General features: G+C 34.9%; 1 protein-coding gene across 1 annotated transcript in view; it reads right to left on the bottom strand.

The window, feature by feature from the left end:
- The window catches only part of atos (atos homolog atossa), a 107,607-nt gene that overhangs the window by 46,979 nt on the left and 41,703 nt on the right, over positions 1-18,925 (bottom strand). The window contains exons 4-5 of the mRNA XM_089105267.1: positions 11,733-11,911; positions 174-399 (exon numbers count right to left, since the gene is read on the bottom strand). Coding sequence (XP_088961393.1) covers positions 174-399; positions 11,733-11,911 — 405 coding nt within the window. The remainder of the gene's footprint in view (positions 1-173; positions 400-11,732; positions 11,912-18,925) is intronic.

Genomic DNA, 18,925 nt, shown 5'->3' with positions numbered 1-18,925 from the left:
CCTCATTGTTCAAGATATATATGGTCGAGCAAGTCCTACTTACACAATTAAAAGAATCATATTTTATTTTGACTGTCGTCGCTACCTTAATGGTAATGGTCTTTTTGGAACGCACTCTAGGTTTTATTTAAAAAAAAAAAAAAAAAAAAAAAAATATGCAACCTTTTACTTACAGATAAAATCATATCCCTCATGCGACAGTCAACAAATTTATGAGCAATTAATTTCCCAGCATATTCTGATGGCCAATGTGCCTCCTCTTTGGAGATGATCATTTCAATACCCCGACTCCATTTCCCTTTAGATCTGTTTAGCCAACAGCTCAACTGTGTAAACTGAAGAAAGGATCGAATTGCGTGAAGTAGTGTCAGTGAATTGATTGTAAAAGACTTGTCGGACCTTAAAATAAAATAATGTCATTTCAATAATAATAATTTGAATAAGTTTCTTGACTAGATATCACTTTCATCTATAGACTGTTACATTTATATGAATATATAATTTACCTTTTATATACTTATAATAGCCACATATAGAAATTATTTGACATACTTATTATATATATATATATATATATATATATATATATATATATATATATATATATATATATATATATATATATATATATATATATATATATATATATATATATGGAATTAAAGTTATTTTTTTGGTAATTTACCAGAAGGTATGTTTCGCTATGTATCATGTTAATGTGTGTTTCGTAATTTGCTCTGTTGTAATTTTTCTATTTTTCATAATTTTTGTGTGTATATGGCTCTTGGGCTTTTGATATACACGATCTATCTATCAATCTATATAAATATATATATATATATATATATATATATATATATATATATATATATATATATATATATAAGGGGAAGTCCCTTTTCCTATCAGACAATATTTCTGGTTTTATTGGTAGTTAGAAAACTTGGTAAAATTCTAGACAAGCTACTTTTTGCTATCTTGGAAAGGTGTTACTAGTTAGAATAAAACTTTCAGGGATGGATCTATAGACTGAAGTATATACCGGGAAGGTATCTTGAAGCACCTACCTCCACTCCTTCTCCCTCTGGAGGGCACTTACTTTTGATGACCTTTAAAAATAATTGTGTTATAAAAGTGAAACCTTGCAAAATACATCTTTTGCTAAAATGAAGTACAAGAAAAGTATTTTCCGGCTTCAAAATTTTGCTCAGTCCCAATCTATGACTTGACTTGACTTTATTTAACAAAAACATAAACATAAATTTTGTACAAAGGAGAAGAGAGGAATCTCGTAATGTCTCCTTTATCAAACAATAGGGGAAAAAAAAATTACACTGCCCGCTATCATAGCTTCAGAAAGAAAAGAAAATTTGATAAGAACATAACAAGATTTAAAATAAATTTAAAGAAAAAATGAGAAAAAAAAAAAAAAAAAAAAAAAAAAAAATACATACATAACTTAACTATCGACTCACGGAGATAGGGATGGGATTTACTTAACAATTTATAAATAAATCAATAATACAATCAATCCCCGCTACTGTAGGCTGAAAGGACCATCTTTTTCAATTTCTTATTATATATGTATAGTGATGGTGATTCACTTACTAATTCAAATAACTTATATTTATTCGCAATATGAGGAATTTGATATCTTAAACTTAGTCTGGATCTCTCAATTTTAACAAACGGGAAAAGAAACTTAATCCTAGCTATTGATAAATGGCTATGTTTATTTTCAACCAAAAGTTTCATACTATTGAAAAAATGATCTTTAATTTGATTTTTCAAAAGATAAATGCCGGAATTAAGGTGAAAAATTTGTTTTAAACCACAAATATCAAGAAATAGAAAATATGCTTTAATTTCAGGTAATTCTCGTGTCTTCCTAGTGTGTGCTAAAACGTAGTCAAAGATTTTTATTGATTTATTTTGAACAATTTGGAGTCCTCGTAAATGTGAAGGGAAAGTCAGCATCCAAACAGTCGGACAATACTGGAAATAACAATCAATTAATGAAAAATATAAAGTTCTAATGATTTGGTATGGAAACAAAAACTTTAATATATGCAAACAACCGAGATTCCTGGACACTGTTGCTTTAAGTTTACGAATATGCGTCTTAAACGGCAGAGTTGAATCAATATAAATACCTAAATATCTAAATAAATCCACTTTTTTTATGGAGGAGGCTCCAATATTAATAATTTGAAATGACACACGCTTCACTGACCTCGAACTTCTCCCAAAAACCATAAATTCCGACTTCTCTAAATTAGGTATTAATCGGTTATCATGAAACCAAGAATTTACATTCAAAGCAACAGTCTCCAAGGACAATCGTAGGTCCTGCTCGTTGCCCGCCCTCATACTAATTGCTGTATGATCCGTAAACAATATTGGTAACTTCATCACCTGAAGGCATGCAATTTGGAAGATCATTTACATAAATAAAAAAAAGTATCGGCCCCAATACAGACCCCTGCGGTACCCCTATATTTTCTAACGGGAAAATATGAGATGATTCTTCACAAACTTGGACTTTAAAACTTCTTTCAGATAAATACGATCTCATTAAATCCAGAGCTATTCCACGGATTCCTATATTTTCCAGCTTATCAAAAAGAATTGTATGATCTAATGTATCAAAACCTTTTCTTATGTCAAAAAATATAGTGGCCGCCAAATTACAATCATACGTAGCCTCTGATAAGAAGTTATTTAAAGCAGCTACTGCTTGCTCTGTTGATCTACCACTCAAAAAATAAAACGAATTAGGAGAAAAAAACTTGTTCTTTTCCAGAAACGAAATAAATCTACTTTTTATTATCTTTTCAAAAACTTTAGAAACAGGTGACAAAATAGTAATTGGCCTATAATTGTTTGGGTTATCTTTATCACCTTTTTTAAACAAAGGTAAAATTTTAGCTACTTTAAGACAAACTGGGAAAAATCCATTTTTTATACAAGAATTAAAAATATATAAAAGCGGCTGAAAAAGTAGGCCTACACCAGCTAATTCTTTAAACAGAGAAGTCGATATACCATCACATCCTGCCGAAAATCCATTTTTCAAACTAGTAACGGCTTTTTGGTATTCCGAGAACCGGATAGGGTACATAAATATAGTCCTATCTACTTTATTTGGTAAATATTTTATATGATTATGTGTTCTAGCAGAAGTTTGATCCACCAGACCATGTCCAACTTTTCTAAAATGGTCAGCAAATGCTTCTGCCATCCCTCTCTCATCAGTTATCTTGACTCCTTCATGACTTGTAATGTGAGATGGAATATTTCTTGTTTTAACATTATTCATTTTTTCATTTATTAATTTCCATGTTTCCCGAGGTGAATCACATTTGCGAAATTCAATTTGATAATATTTTGCTTCCGCTTCTCTGAGAATAAGAGTTAACTGATTTTTATATTTTTTTAACTTTTCATTATTAATTTCATTTGGGTACTGCATCTTCACCTTATACAATCTATTTTTTTCTTTTATACTCTTTAACAGAATTTCAGTAACCCATGGTTTGCGAGGCAAATCCTTACTCTTTTTTAATACCATAGAACATGCTTGGTCGAAAATTTTGTTAAATTTACTATAAAATAAAACAATTGACTGATTCGGGTCTTCAAAATTTAGGACATCATTCCAATCTATATGTCCTATTTTTACATTCATCTCATCTATCTTTTCTGGTTAATTACCCTTTTATAATTTTTATTTGGTCTCTTTTCAAGTTCCATTCTTGACCCAGAGAATTCTGAAACAACAACACAATGATCAGATGTATCATTCAAAATAATATGGGTATTAAGGCAATTATCAGATGTAAAAATATTATCAATAAGAGTTGCATGGTTATTACAGATTCTTGATGGTAGTAAACAGGTAGGTGACAAACCATGTAAAAATTAAATATTCAAAAATTCTAATCCCTTATTCGATGTCGAAACATTATGTCGCATTAAATCAATATTAAAATCCCCCATTACATAAAATGGATGGTGTTGCTGGGTGAGGGCATATAACAACGACTCATATTGACTTAAAAACTCTTGAATACTAGACGATGGTGGCCGATATACTACAATTACCAAAAAAGTATTTCTTCCATCATTCACTTCTACTACACAACTCTCAAATAGCATCTCAACATTCCAAACCATGAATTCATTACGTAAAGAAGATGCAAAAACATCTCGTATAAAAATACCCACTCCTCCTCTCTTATTCTGTTTTCGACTACCATGAAAAAACTTATAATTTTATTAATGTTAGAATGTATTATTTTTATCAAGAAATATTTCACAAGTTCCTAACACATTTGTTGACGACCCTTTAAGAAAATCATGCAAAAAATTTAAGCTGCTATTTAATCCTCTACAATTCCAAAATGACAGTCGTTTAAATTGATTATTTAAAGGTGGAAGATCATGAACAAATAAATATTTATTTTTAGGTTCATTATAATAATATGGAAAATCTTGATCTTAATACTAAAATGTACGAAAGATATTATTAATGTCAAGAAGATTTTTTTCAAGTTCCTCCAACCTACCAGGAGGAATTTATACAAAACTTATCTCATCCATAATCTAAACTCAACAAAAACTTCGCATCCCATCTCCGTGAGCCGATATAAATAAAAAAAAAAAAAAAAAAAAGACAACCAAAAAATTTGAAAATAAAAAATAAGAACAAAAAAGTAATACATAAACAATATTTGACATCATACTCACTCTAACCATTATCCTTATCATCACCCGAAGGCGGGCGCAATTTAATCACGGATACCTGAGCTAAATCACAACTAACTACAATCATAAATCCACTCAAACATACTAAAAAACCACTTTAATCCACTTCCGATACATTTTTTATGCATTTGACTTTTACGACATTATACCATTTCAGCTTCACTTTTTGCTCATTTTCAATCAAGCATAATACAGGTGGGACGACTGGGGGATCCAAGCACTGACTCCCTTTTCTCTCAATTCTTTCTGTTTGATTTTCAGGGAGTTACGAATGTCACGAACACCTTTTGTCACATCATCTGTTACATAGACATAGGGAGATTCACTTCCGGCTACTCTTCTGAACGGGTTTTCAACCAATTTCTTGTTTCCCTGAAGGATACAGAATTTGTCCTTATCATCCTTGAGCTGGATTTTGATAAATCGATCCGTAAACTCAAGTTTGAGTTTTTATTACAGTCTTAAGCATAAAAGATTGAATTTAGCGCTAAAAACCACAAGCCAGAAACACTTTCTACTAGCGGACGGGATTGGGTATTAATCCCAAGATTTTGGGAAAGTAAGGCGTTAACATGCTCCTTAGCTTTTGACTTAGATTCACCTTTAATGTTCCAACCACATAACCACATAGGAAAGACATTAATAAAGAAGAATTATAAAATATCAAGAGTTACAGCCGTCTTATCAAAATGTATGTAAGAAGATAAGACGAAGTTATTTTTTATCCATGTTCCATCGTAGTATATATTGGGAATGCATCTTGACATACGATTACTCTTGCTAGAAACTTGGCACACTAGACAGTCCCAAGAGGAAAGCACAACTGCGCACGCTCTTCCTCCGTCTCATTTTACTCACAACCTTAGTCTTTACTCCCTTCCATCAAGTCCTATAAATCTTATCTTAGAACCTATTTTCTTAAGAACACGAAAGCACTTCCACCCCCTCCACAAGGTAGAGCCTCAAACCAGCTAGTAGTCAAATGGCCTGGGGCTTAAAACTTTAAATATGCCCAAAACCCTCGATATATTCAACGAATATGCTAAACATATTCCGGAAAAACACAAGACTTCATCTAAAGTAACCCTAGATGTTTCACAGAATTCATACGAATCACAACTCCATTACCAACTTCTTTACAGATTTCCAGGTCCTAAGATTTGGAGTTCTCTTCCAGAGAAAATTCGGGCAGCGGAGCACTTTCGTTTATTTAAGAGTAAAACGAAAAATCGTCTTTTGGATCTTGGTTCATAGATGGTTTTCATTATTTTCTTTTTTTTTTGGTTTTCTTCCTTTTTTTGGTTATTATTCCTTTTTGCATATTTAATTTTAATCTCATGATAAAGATTGGTCACAATTTGGGCTGTTTAATTTCCTTTTTTTTGGTTTTGTTAAGGAATGTTAAGAGCTTCCACAGTTAAGATATGGATTAAAAGAGTATTTCTTGGGGAATTAGTTAGTTTTCTTCTGTATTTTTTTTTTGGGGGGGGGGTTAGGTCTGGAGGAGGAGTGGGTGGAAGGGATGGGGGGAGTGTCTGGAATTGTATTTTGATCGTGGTTGCTGCCCTGGGGGTGGGGGTGGTAGAGGATTATTATTGAATTATTAGTTTAGGATGTTTCTGGGAATGTTTATGTAGGCAATCGCTTCGCTTTAGCAAAAACTTTTTTTCTCTAGCGTAGTGATATTTGTAATGGTTTATATTTTTGTTGATTATGTTAAATAAAGTAAAAGTAAGTAAAAGTGAGTGTTAAGCGTTTGTTATATATGTGATTATTCAGTATCAACTGCTTTCATGTCTTTCTTTGGGCCGCCATTAGGACTGATGGCATGTACTGTTTAACTTTGTAACCAGTTCGTGGTAACGAACTGTAGGTGGGAGCGACTGGGCTCAATAGTAAAGCGAAACTCTAGGCTATTGCTGAATCCAAATATATAAAATTCATCAGGTTTAGTGTTACCCATCAAAAGTTAAGAGCTTGAGAAAACTTGCCTGATTTTTGAAACAGGAGGGAAACACCCCATAAAATTCATGGAACATTGATGGAAATCACACCATCAGATTCAGCGTACCCGAGAACCCTACTGTCGAAGTTTCAAGCTCCTATATACAAGAATGTGGAATTCTGCTATTTTTGCCGTAAGACAGATCAGTGATATGTGTTTGTTTTGTTTTTATTTATTTTTTTCCAGGGATAATTGTATTGAAATAATGGTCCTAAAAGATCGGGAGAGGGTGCATTCAAAAGCAAATTAAAAGTTACAGTGCCTTTTTGTAAGTGACAAAAAAGATTGGAGGGCAACTGGTCCCCCTTCGACGCCCATTTATCTCCTAAAGTTATCTGACCAAAATTTTGAGATAGCCATTTTGTTCAGTAGAGTTGAAAGATCAAATAATTACGTCGTAAGGGGTAAAGTGAACCCCCACAGTCCGTGGGAAGAGACCTGTAAGTTTTGAAATTTGCCCATTGTTTACGAATAGTATTTGTTATTGGGAAGCATGCATACATTTTTCGGGTGGGGGAGGGGGCGAATTTTCTACTGGTAGGATTTTCCACGGGGATCATTTCCATGGTGAGGGAAGTCTCCGCGGGGGGGGGGTGGTGAAAATTCCAGGGAAAATTTTAAACTGGCGGGATTTGACAGAATTCCTCTACGAAATTCTGGTTAATTGTCTTCCATAATCTTTGCAAACTCAATTTTCCATGTTGAGATGTTCTGGGCGAATTATCCGGAGAGCTATTTCCCACGTGTTTCGATTTCCGCAAAACATTCCTACAGAAGTGGGCATTTCCGAAGGGATCGAGAAGCCGATTAGAGATTAAATTCTTTTTCAAATGAATCGTCCAAAAAAATTTTATGGGGAGGGCGGATTATCAGCAAGAATGGAACTGTCTGGAGGGAACTTGACGTGGAGGGGGTTGTACTTTACTTTAGAAGAAATTTTTACGGAGCAGTGTCCCGCGAACAGAAATTAAATAAAAAGAACGTGTTTTCTTAACTGAAAGTAAGGAGCAACATTAAAAATTAAAACGAACGGAAATTATTCCATATATGAAGGGTTGCCCTCTCCTCAATACCTAGCTCTTTACGCTAAAGTTTGACTGTTTGTCCCATATTTTAAGAACGGCTGGGGCCGTTAAATTAGAATAGGAAGCTTCTTTAAAGAGCAAGGTATTGCGGAGGGGGCAACCCTTCATATACGGAATAATTTCTGTTAGTTTTGATTTTTAATGTAGTTCTTTACTTTCAGTTCAAAAACATGTTTTTTTATTTAATTAAATGAACTGAACATTTATCTCCCTTAACCAGGGATAATACTTTGTAGACCGCCACAACGCATGAAGTCGGATTCTTCTTTTCCTCAAATTCATACTTCCGGGTCTTGGATTTGACATACAGATTTTGACAGTATTCGATTATTTGGTTATTCTTTAGATTAAATTATCCCCTTTGATTCATATAATGTAGCCCATGCTAACTTAAACTTTTTCTCTATACCCCTATATCTTGGGGTCGACCTGCGTTTTCCGTAAAGCCTGTTTTAAAACACACGGCCATTAAAACGAATAACGAACACCATCCTTAGACAGTTCTCTGAAAAATTTCTAAAATCCTTAATCTTTTCAAAGTACCCCAATTTAGGAACGATAGTAAACCTTGTACCTTGAATTATTTGATTTTTTTTTAGAAGAAAACATGTATCTTCCAAGGCTGTATCCAGGGGGTGGGGGTTCGAACCCTTCCGAAATGTTTTTCCAACTCGTAAGAACGTAACAAAAATGAATATAAAAAAAATTTTGATGAGTTTTTTAAAGATTTTTTGTAAACCTTCCCCACCCCCACTCCCACCCCGAAAAAAATCCATTTGTAAAACCTGGCCAACTTTTTCAAAGTAAGGCACCCCAATCTAGGAACAATACTGTTCCTAGACTGGGACCATTGACATTACCATTGACCAGACCATTGACATTACTTTGGTTTCTGGGATTTAAATCTTGCCATATTGGTGGAAAGTCCGTACCTAAAGACTCAAAACAATGGATATGGCAGTTTACCGCTGCAAGTACACTTGTGATAATTTACTAAAACTGACAGTATTGCCAACTCACTCCACTCAAGAAAAAGTTTTGATAGATTTGCTGTAACTTAGCTCTGCTCTCTTTAATTTGTATGTTACGGTGAAAGATCGAGATCTGGTAAATGCCAACATTCACAGGTGAATGTCCGAAATTCCTTTTTTCTATGCTTGGATTCAATCAACCTTGCCAGTCAGTTTTGTCAGTCTTATGCAAGGTTTGGTGATAAAAGTTAAAGTTAGGTTAGGTTGAGTTAGGTTAAATTAGGTTATAAATCTCAGAAATGGGTTGAAAACCAAACCCAACCTAAACCTAAAGGGGTTTAGCAATATTTTTAGATATAATTAAAGCTTTCGACACAGTAGATCATGTTCTCCTACTTCTAAAGTGTGAGTTTTATGGCATAAGAGATCCTGGGCTTAACTTTCAACGTGCAATCTTAGCAGGACAGCTACAGTATGTTCAGATTGAATCAAAGCGCTTATCAAGCTTTCCTATTGCATGCGGAGTTCCACAGGGCTCTGTTCTTGGACCGCTATTATTTTTAATTTTTGTAAATGATCTAAGTGAAACTGTGTCTAATATCAAAAACAATTTCAGTGAATTATTCCATGATCCACAGGAAATGACAGTAGCGATGTTTGCTGATGACACGTCGCTTGTTTGTCTTACAAGAACCGAGAAAGCATTACCTGAATTAAGCAAACAATCGTTAGACAGAGTTTCAACTTGGATGCGCGTAAATAAACTACAAGTTCACCCGGCTAAAAGTAGTATTGTATTTTCAAGAACAGCTCCACATTATCCATGGATTTTGTTATTAAAATACGGTTAAAGAGAGATTGAAAGGAAGTCTTGTGTCAAGTATTTAGGTATTTAGTTGATGAAACTTTGTCGTTTAGGAAACATGTTGGGAACGTATCAGCGATTTTGTCAGGGAACATCGGAATGCTTAGAAAACACGCAAACTTTGTCCGGCATCACATTTTAAGGTTGTTGTGTTTCTCTATAATACATCCGTACATATTATATTGTTCTTTTGTATGATTAGGGACGTTTCCGTCACCAGTGAACTAGTGATCCGTACATTTATATTGTTCTTCGGCATGATTAGGGACGTTCGCGTCAGTAATGAACTAGTGATCACTAGTGATCCGTACATTTTGTATTGTTCTTCGGCATGATTAGGGACGTTTCCGTCACTAGTGAACCGTACATTTTATATTGTTCTTCGGCATGATTAGGAACGTTTGCGTCACTAGTGAACTAGTGATCCGTACTAGTGGTCACTAGTGATCCGTACTAGTGATCACTAATGATCCGTACATTTTATATTGTTCTTCGGCATGATTAGGGACGTTTCCGTTACTAGTGAACTAGTGATCTGTACATTTTATATTGTTCTTCGGCATGATTAGGGACGTTTCGGTCACTAGTAAACTAGTGATCCCTACATTTTATATCGTTCTTCGGCATGATTATGGACGCTTCCGTCACTAGTGAATCCAATCCAAGTTCTCCAAAATTCTAGTTCTCCGATTCAAGTTCTCCAAAATAATGCAATCCGTTTACTCCGCAATAAATCTCATAGTGATTGTGTGAGATTGGAGTATAGAAGACAAAAAATTGTACCAGCTGCTGGCTTACGGGATTTTTATCACCAGTTATTTATGTTTAAGTATAGTAATAATAATTTACCTTTATGCTTCTGAGGCATGTTACAGGTTAGGTCTGATTGCCACAATTATAATACTCGTACAAGCAAGGCACTGTCTGCTCCAATTGCCATCACAACAATTACCATCAATTGCCATCACAACAAGGTCTAAGTTCCTCTTTATTTATCGAGGAATAAAATTATGGAATAGTAATGATAAGGCAATTAATGAAATAAAACGGTTTGAAATATTTAGAGACAAAGATAAGGGACAAATATATTCAAATTATGAGTTTTAAGTTATTATTTGTCATTTTTATTTGTATTTTATTTATAAGCTTATGGAGTAGTAATGAAATGATAATTAATGACATAAAATGGTTTGAACATTTTTGAAATAAAAAAATGTTCAAACCAATTTTTATATGTATATATATATATATATATATATATATATATATATATATATATATATATATATATATATATATATATATATATATATATATATATATATATATATATATATATATATATATATATATATATATATATATATATATATATGTATATATGTATATATATGTATGTTCAAACCAATTTTTATATGTATATATATATATATATATATATATATATATATATATATATATATATATATATATATATATATATATATATATATATATATATATATATATATATATATATATATATATATATATATATAACATATATTGTATTATCAGTATTTCTGCTATATTTAATTTGTGCTTATAACTAGCATTATTTGTTGTTTTTCTTTTTTCTATTCCTGGCAAGCCCCTAGGACAACTTGCCTTTGCAAGTTCATGGGCAGGCTAGAAGATTTAGTTGAATGACTTTCTTTTTTCTATTCCTGGCAAGCCCCTAGGTCAACTTGCCTTTGCAAGGTCATGGGCAGGCTAGAAGATTTAGTTGAATGACTTTGTTTTTCATGTATTATTTATATATGTATGCATTTTTTAACGTTCTATTTTTATTAATAAACTTGAACCTGTCACCATCAAACCTTACATAAAACAGAAAAAGCTGACTGGCAAAGCTGACTAAATCCAAGGAGAAAAAAAAGCAATGTCGGACATTCACCGGTGGCTGTCGACATTCTCCAATTTCGGTCTTTCACAGCAACATATACACATACATGCAAGCAATCTCTGTTTACATGCAGGCAAAAAAAAATCGTGCTTACTGTGAAGGGGAAGTTCCAAGGTTCCAAGATTCAACCAGCATCCATCCAACCTTCCTTTTCTTGCTTTCTAGGCTAGTATGATCACAAGACGGTGTAAGATAAACATGGATATTAAATTCATGAGCAGGACAGCCTCTGCCAATTTTGACCATCTCTTCAAATTGACGAACAAGATGACACTTTAACATAAAAAGATGGACAATACAAAAAGGATACAGCAAAAATATAAAAACGATGGCCTACTTAGAAGAGTTCTGTTTAGTGGAAGGGGGAGATATGTTTGAAAAAAAATGTTTTTTAAGATTATACTGGAAAAAATTGCGTGGAAAGTATTTTGTCAATATCTGTATTGGGAGGTGAAGCTGTTGACAATTCTTACAAGTAGAGGGATTCACAGCCCAACTCCACTTATGCGTGTATGTAAACACCAATTTATAAACACATAGACTTCATATTGAATACCCAAATTTTTTTTAGCAAGCTTAATACTTAAAAATGCGTACTTATTAAAATACATTCTTAAACTTAATTAAGTGGATGCTCCATGTTTAAAAAATACAAAAATTCTAAACATTTTTTCTACCATATGATTTGCACATTATGATGAAAACAAAAAATCTGAATCACTAACAAATCTGAATCACTAACTTACTCAACAAGCATTATATTTCCCTAATACTGTTAATATAGTTTTATAGATTTAACTAGCTTAGGATACGAATCAATGCCTTCTAATAGTGGCAATATAGTTTGGAGGCTGGTAAAATTTAGCACAAGAATCACTTACTCACAAAGGAATATACCTTCTTAGAATCGGCAACATAGTTTTACAGAGTTAATGAGTTTAAAATCTGAATCACTTATTTACTCAGTGAGGACTATACTCTCCTATTAAAGCCAAAAAAATTTTTAATCTAACTACAAGGTATACTAATCACTAATTTACGTATCGACTATACCTTCTAAATTTTGGCAACACGAATAACTGAATAACTCATAATGCATCTAACATAAGGCATCTGAATAACTCATATGCTCAGGGAAGATGGTATTTTTCTAATATTTGCAACATAAGGTTATAGATTTAATTAGTTTGGCATACGTATCACTCATCTACTTATAAACGGTTATACCTTACAAACATTGACAATATAGTTTTATATTTTTAATGAGTTTAGCATATGAATCACTCATTTATGTAGCAAAGCATTAACCTCTTTAATATTGGTATCATAACCTTATAGATTTAACTATTTTGGAATGGAAATCACTCATTTACAAAGTAAGACTATACCTTCTAAATTTTGGCAACACAGTTTTAAAGATTTAACGAGTATAGCATCTGAATCACTCATATGCTCAGGGAAGATGGTATTTTTCTAATATGTGCAACATAATTTTATAGATTTAATTAATTTGTCATACGTATAAATAATCTGCTTAGAAACAGTTAGATCTAACAAACACTGACACAAGATTTTTAAATACTAAACTAGTTTAGAATATGAATCATTCATATAAGTATCACAGCCTTAACCTCTTTAATATTGGTATCATAACTTTATAGATTTAACTATTTTAGAATGGCACTCACTCATTTACAAAGTAAGACTATAACTTCTAAATTTCGGGAATACGGTTTTAAAGATTTAACGAGTTTAGCTCCTGAATCACTCATATACTCAGTAAAAATGAGTTTTCTATTATCTATTATTATAGTTTTCTATTATTGGCAACAAAGTGTTATGGAATCAGTTAGGCATATGAATCACTCATTTATGTAGCAAAGCATTAACCTCTTTAATATTGGTATCATAACTTTATAGATTTAACTATTTTAGAATGCAAATCAGTCATTTACAAAATAAGAATATACCTTGTAAATTTTGGCAACAAAGTTTTAAAGATTTAACATAGCATCTGAATCACACATATGCTCAAGGATGATGGTATTTATCTAATATTTTCAACATAAGGTTATAGATTTAATTAGTTTGACATATGCATAACCCATCTACTTAAAAACGGTTATACCTTACAAACACTGACAAAATAGTTTTAATTTCTAAATGAGTTTAGCATATGAATCACTCATATATGCAGCAAAGCATGAAACCTCTTTAATATTGGTATCATAACCTTATAGATTTAACTATTTTAGAATGCAATTCAGTCATTTACAAAATAAGAATATACCTTGTAAATTTCGGAAACACGGCTTTAAAGATTTAACATAGCATCTGAATCACTCATATGCTCAGGGAAGATGGTATTTTTCTAATATTTGCAACAGAAGGCTATAGATTTAATTAATTTGGCATATGCATCACTCATCTACTTAGAAACGGTTATACCTTACAAACATTGACAATATAGTTTTATATTTTTAATGAGTTTAGCATATGAATCACTCATATGCTCAGGGAAGATGGTATTTTTCTAATATTTGCAACATAAGGCTATAGATTTAATTAGTTTGGCATATGCATCACTCATCTACTTAGAAACGCCATCTATAGTATATACAAGGCTGTTGTGTCTGAGTTTGCATCTTGGCTGGTAACTTGGAAAAAGTTTCTGAATTATTTTGAGGTCTTTTCTTGTTGTTGTTTACACTCTAAAATTAGTTTTTTTGTCAATTAGTATTTGTATGACCATCTCCAATTGTTAGAATAAGCCCTCTTCACTGGGTATTCTCACCAGCGCCATCTTTTTTCTCGGGTAGATTGGCACGCCATCTACAGTTTCAATTTTATATTGTGCCATTTTTGATTCTTTATCGTTAAGAAGCGTGCTGGGAACTAGCAGAAGAGGGGAAGGAACCTCCCGCAAGCGATGTATTGTACCCGCCGGTGTTAAGTAACCCGTAAATTGCGGGGGACAGTTGAGGGGGTCCTTACACTTCCTTTGTTCCTAGGTTCCTTCGTTGCCGAGCTGTATTTCATTTCGTACGAAGATGCCGCCCGATCGACTAGTCCTGAATGTGGTTTTAAATTTTGCTATACGGGCAAGGAGTACAGGAAATACGTCTGCTGACATTATCCAAACTGGTTGCGGATTTTTTCCTGAAGAGAAAATTAATGAAGCAAAGAAGTTTATTTGGTCCGAGGGACAGATGTCTACCCGCCAAACGGATAGGCAGAAGAAAGCGGATACGTTTGCGGACATTCTGAAAGTGTTGGATTACTGTGATAAGAATAATGTCCAGCTACCGAAGTTCGTCATATATGAGCCGGATGAAGTACCCTCTATTCCTGGCGAAGTTACAGCGACTCTTTCGCGCAAAGTAAATGACTTGTGCCTAGAGTTCCGGAACTTCGTCTCAGCCCAAAGCTACGCTGTTCCGAGTATGTCTGCAACTACTGAAGTTTCTATCAACAGTGTCTCTATCAATAGTGGTCATGCTCATGTCAGTACTAAGCCATCCTATGTCGTTGTACTGAAAGACCTACCAGAGACTCTAGACAACCCAATTGCTCGTAAGGGTTTCGTGGATAGTTTATGTCCAAATTCTGACGACATTAGCGAACTTCGCAAGACTAAACAGGACTGGAAGCTCTACGTCAAGTCGAAGGCGACTGCAGAGAAGATTATGGAAAATATGAGGTCTAGGACACCCACGGTTACAGCGTCACTGAAGGAGCGCTTGTTCATCGGAGTTCTAAAACGAGTCCCAAATAGTATGTCCCACACGGATGTCGAAACTATTGTCCCAAATGCCGTAAAAGCAGTGGAAATAGGAAAATACGAACATTCGAAAGTATTCAAGGTGTACTTTGAATCCAGAAAGAATCTAGACCGTTTTCTCGCGGACTCCGTCCGCGTTGGCTACGAGAAGCTGCCTGCCGAGGAATTTAATTTCCTACCGAAACGTTGCTACTCCTGTCATGGACTCGGTCATGTGGCGGCAGATTGCGCCGCATCTCCCATCTGTGGCCGCTGTGGTGGCACTGACCACGTGTCTAGTAAGGACAATAAGTGCAACAACGATATGTTCTGTATCACATGCAAAAAAAGAGGTCATACATGTTACAGTGTTCGGTGCCCTTCAAATAGACCTACCCCAGCGAAGAAATGAATCGAGGACCCTTAGCCTCTTATGCGATTGCCTCGTGGAATATAAATAGAAATCTGTTAAGTCGGTCTGTGTTTTTGAAGGACTTTTTATCGAAGTGTGACATAGTGTGTATTCAAGAACATTTTGCAAACACTTTGAGCCTGAGCCTTTTGGAACTATCAACTAATCACAAAGTGTTCTCGGTTGCTGCGCGCCGCTCTCAGTCTCATGGCCGGCCTTGTGGTGGTCTAGCGACTTACGTGAAGTCATGTTTTACTTCTTCTGTCTTTGATTCAGCAAGTGACTTTTTAGCGGTTAGAATCCAGAATGTGGTTGTGCTGAATGTATACTTACCCACGAACTATCGCGATGACCGTTCTGAGAGACTTTTTGCCATTAGTGTCGCTCGTTTATCTAAGTGCTTGGGAAAAATAAAAGAGCAGGGCTTATGCTGCATCGTGACTGGTGACTTCAATTGTGACCTAACTGACTCACTTAATTCTTCTGGTGATTCTGTTCGTCCAAGTATTATTTTCGGTCTGTTTGATGATGATTACTTGGTTGCGCCGAAGAATAAGAGCTTTACTTACGTCCATAATTCGGGTAGCACATCTAATTTAGACCATGTTTGTCACACGCGATCTGTAACTATTGTGGAAGTTGGTGTTAGTGATTCTAGTTTTACGTCAGATCATTTTCCTCTGTTTTTTAGTGCTCGGTTTGATGATGTCGGTCCTTCTTTTATCCCGTTTGCTAAAAAGCGATCTGTGTTTTATATTAGTGATTGGGATAGGGCGTCATCTGATCTCTTCCAGAATGCGTGTAATGATATTCTGGCGAAAATTCGCGTACCGTTTGATTTATTAATGCGGAGTTCAAAACAGAATATGCGGGATTCTCGAATTCGGCTGAATCTATTTTGTAGTGAACTTACTCATGCCCTATCCCTTGCAGAAAAATCGGCGGTACCCATTAGGCGAGTAAAATCTGGAACCGAAGAGCCCGGTTGGTCAACTAATAGTAACTTGCGCAATGCTTGCTTTTCTGCTAAATTTTGGCTCTCGGTCTGGATTGAAGCAGATAAGCCGCGGGATGGGTGGCTGAGAAAACTGTACATCTATACGAAACGTCAGTTTGCAAAGCAGCTCTCTTTGCATCGGAATTCGATTATTTCGTCTTGTTCGGAAGAAGTTCGGTCGCGGCCTAATAAGCTGTGGTCTAGTCTTGTGAAAGAGGCGCCAAGTCAAACCCCGTCTCTTATACCACTTTCTTCATGGATTGAGCATTATAAAAAAGAATTTTCTGCTCCGGATCCCCATCTTCAAAATAGTTATAAAGCGAGACTCCAAGATTTCTTTGAGCATGCATCTAGTCCGGGACCGATTATTACAAAGAGTCTGATTATTTCTGCAATTGGGAAACTGAAGAAAAAAAGTCTAGAGGATATGACGGGATTTCTGCACAACATTTGTCGTTGTGTGGGGGTATGTTTATTGAGCATTTGGTCCTCCTTTACCAAATGATATTTAATTTGGGAATTGTGCCCGATTCTTTTTCAATTGGATGTCTGACTCCTATCCCAAAGAAAAATAAACCTCCTTCCGATTGTTCGTCTTTTCGCCCAATAACGGTTTCAACTGTTTTTTGTAAAATATTTGAAAATCTGAGTATTGAGGAGCTTCGTACTAAATGTACAGTTCAGGCCCATCAGTTCGGTTTTCAGTCTCGCCTCGGATGCGGCCATGCTCTTTCTGCTTTAGTATCCGCTTTAGTTGACGCAGAAGACCGCGGTGAAAGCATCGCTTTAGCCACTCATGATGTAAGGCGCGCGTTTGATTCGCTTCTCCACGAGGAGATTATACTGGATATGGGTTTGGCCGGTGTTGATCCCTGCTCTCTAGCCCCACTGGCTGACATGTATGAAAATCTAAAAGCGGAACTTAAACTTCCTTTACCAGCGAGTGAGTGCACTAGCCTGTTGAATGATGTTGTTGTTTCTCCGCATGGTAATCCCCTTCTCCCGGTAAAGAAGGGGGTAAGACAAGGTGCCATTTCGTCACCGACAGCATTTAATAACAGTATCGTAAAGCCGCAATCGAAGTCACTTATGACTTACATTCTGCGCGGTGTTGATTTATCTTTGATTGGTTATGCGGACGATGTACTGAACCTGAGCTGCTTTCTGCAAGGACTAGAAGATAATTTTACTCGACTACAACAAGAGTATGCTCAGATTGGACTTCAGTTTAATGCCGACAAGTCTGAAGTACTGCTGTTTAATTCGAAATCTGATGCTGGTCGAAGCATCACAATTGGTGTTTCTACTGTTGGGCTCGCCGGTGGCATTGTATATCTGGGCCTTCCTATTGGACGGTCAATACTAGAGACGCGGCGGTTACTGCTTTCTCATTTTCAGAAGCGGGTTTCATTTACGTATAGCCGTATTGTGGCAAATAAGCGGAAGTTTGACAGTCGTCTGCTGGCCCGGGTGTACAATGCTATGGTTTTGCCTCATTATTTGTACCTCAGCCCATTCTGGCGTATATTTACGGCTACAGATAGACTGAAATTGCGTTCAGTGTACTACAAGTATGCAAAGTTTTTGTTGCGTTTACCACCATGGACAAGCAATCGATATGTTTCGCATCGGTACGGCATCATGAATCCTGAAGAAGCTATCCTAGCGCAGATTACTCGATATAATTTGACACTTAAGTCCCATCCCTGGGCTATGATTCTCCAGCAGTAGCTGGCATATGCTGTTGGTTGTTGTGTTTGGTTTTTTTTTTTTTTGTTTCAGAGGAATTAGTGTTTTTGCGTTTTTTTTGTCTTTTGTTGTGCTCCATCTGTTTTTATTTGATGGGTAATAAATGCATTCATTCATTCATTCATATGAATCACTCATTTATGTAGCAAAGGATTAAACCTCTTTAATATTGGTATCATAACCTTATAGATTTAACTATTTTGAAATGCAAATCACTCATTACCTTCTTTCAATACCTTCTAAATTTCGGCAACACGGCTTTAAAGATTTAACATAACATCGGAATAACACATATGCTCAAGGATGATGTTATTTATCTAATATTTTCAACAGAAGGCTATAGATTTAATTAATTTGGCATACGCATAA

Source organism: Artemia sp. Qi Xiang Cuo, chromosome 19 (assembly GCF_049724085.1).
Source record: "Artemia sp. Qi Xiang Cuo chromosome 19, ASM4972408v1, whole genome shotgun sequence".
Lineage (NCBI taxonomy): Eukaryota > Metazoa > Arthropoda > Branchiopoda > Anostraca > Artemiidae > Artemia > Artemia sp. Qi Xiang Cuo.
The sequence above is the reverse complement of the archived record's forward strand: the minus strand, read 5'-3'. Positions and strand labels throughout refer to the sequence as shown.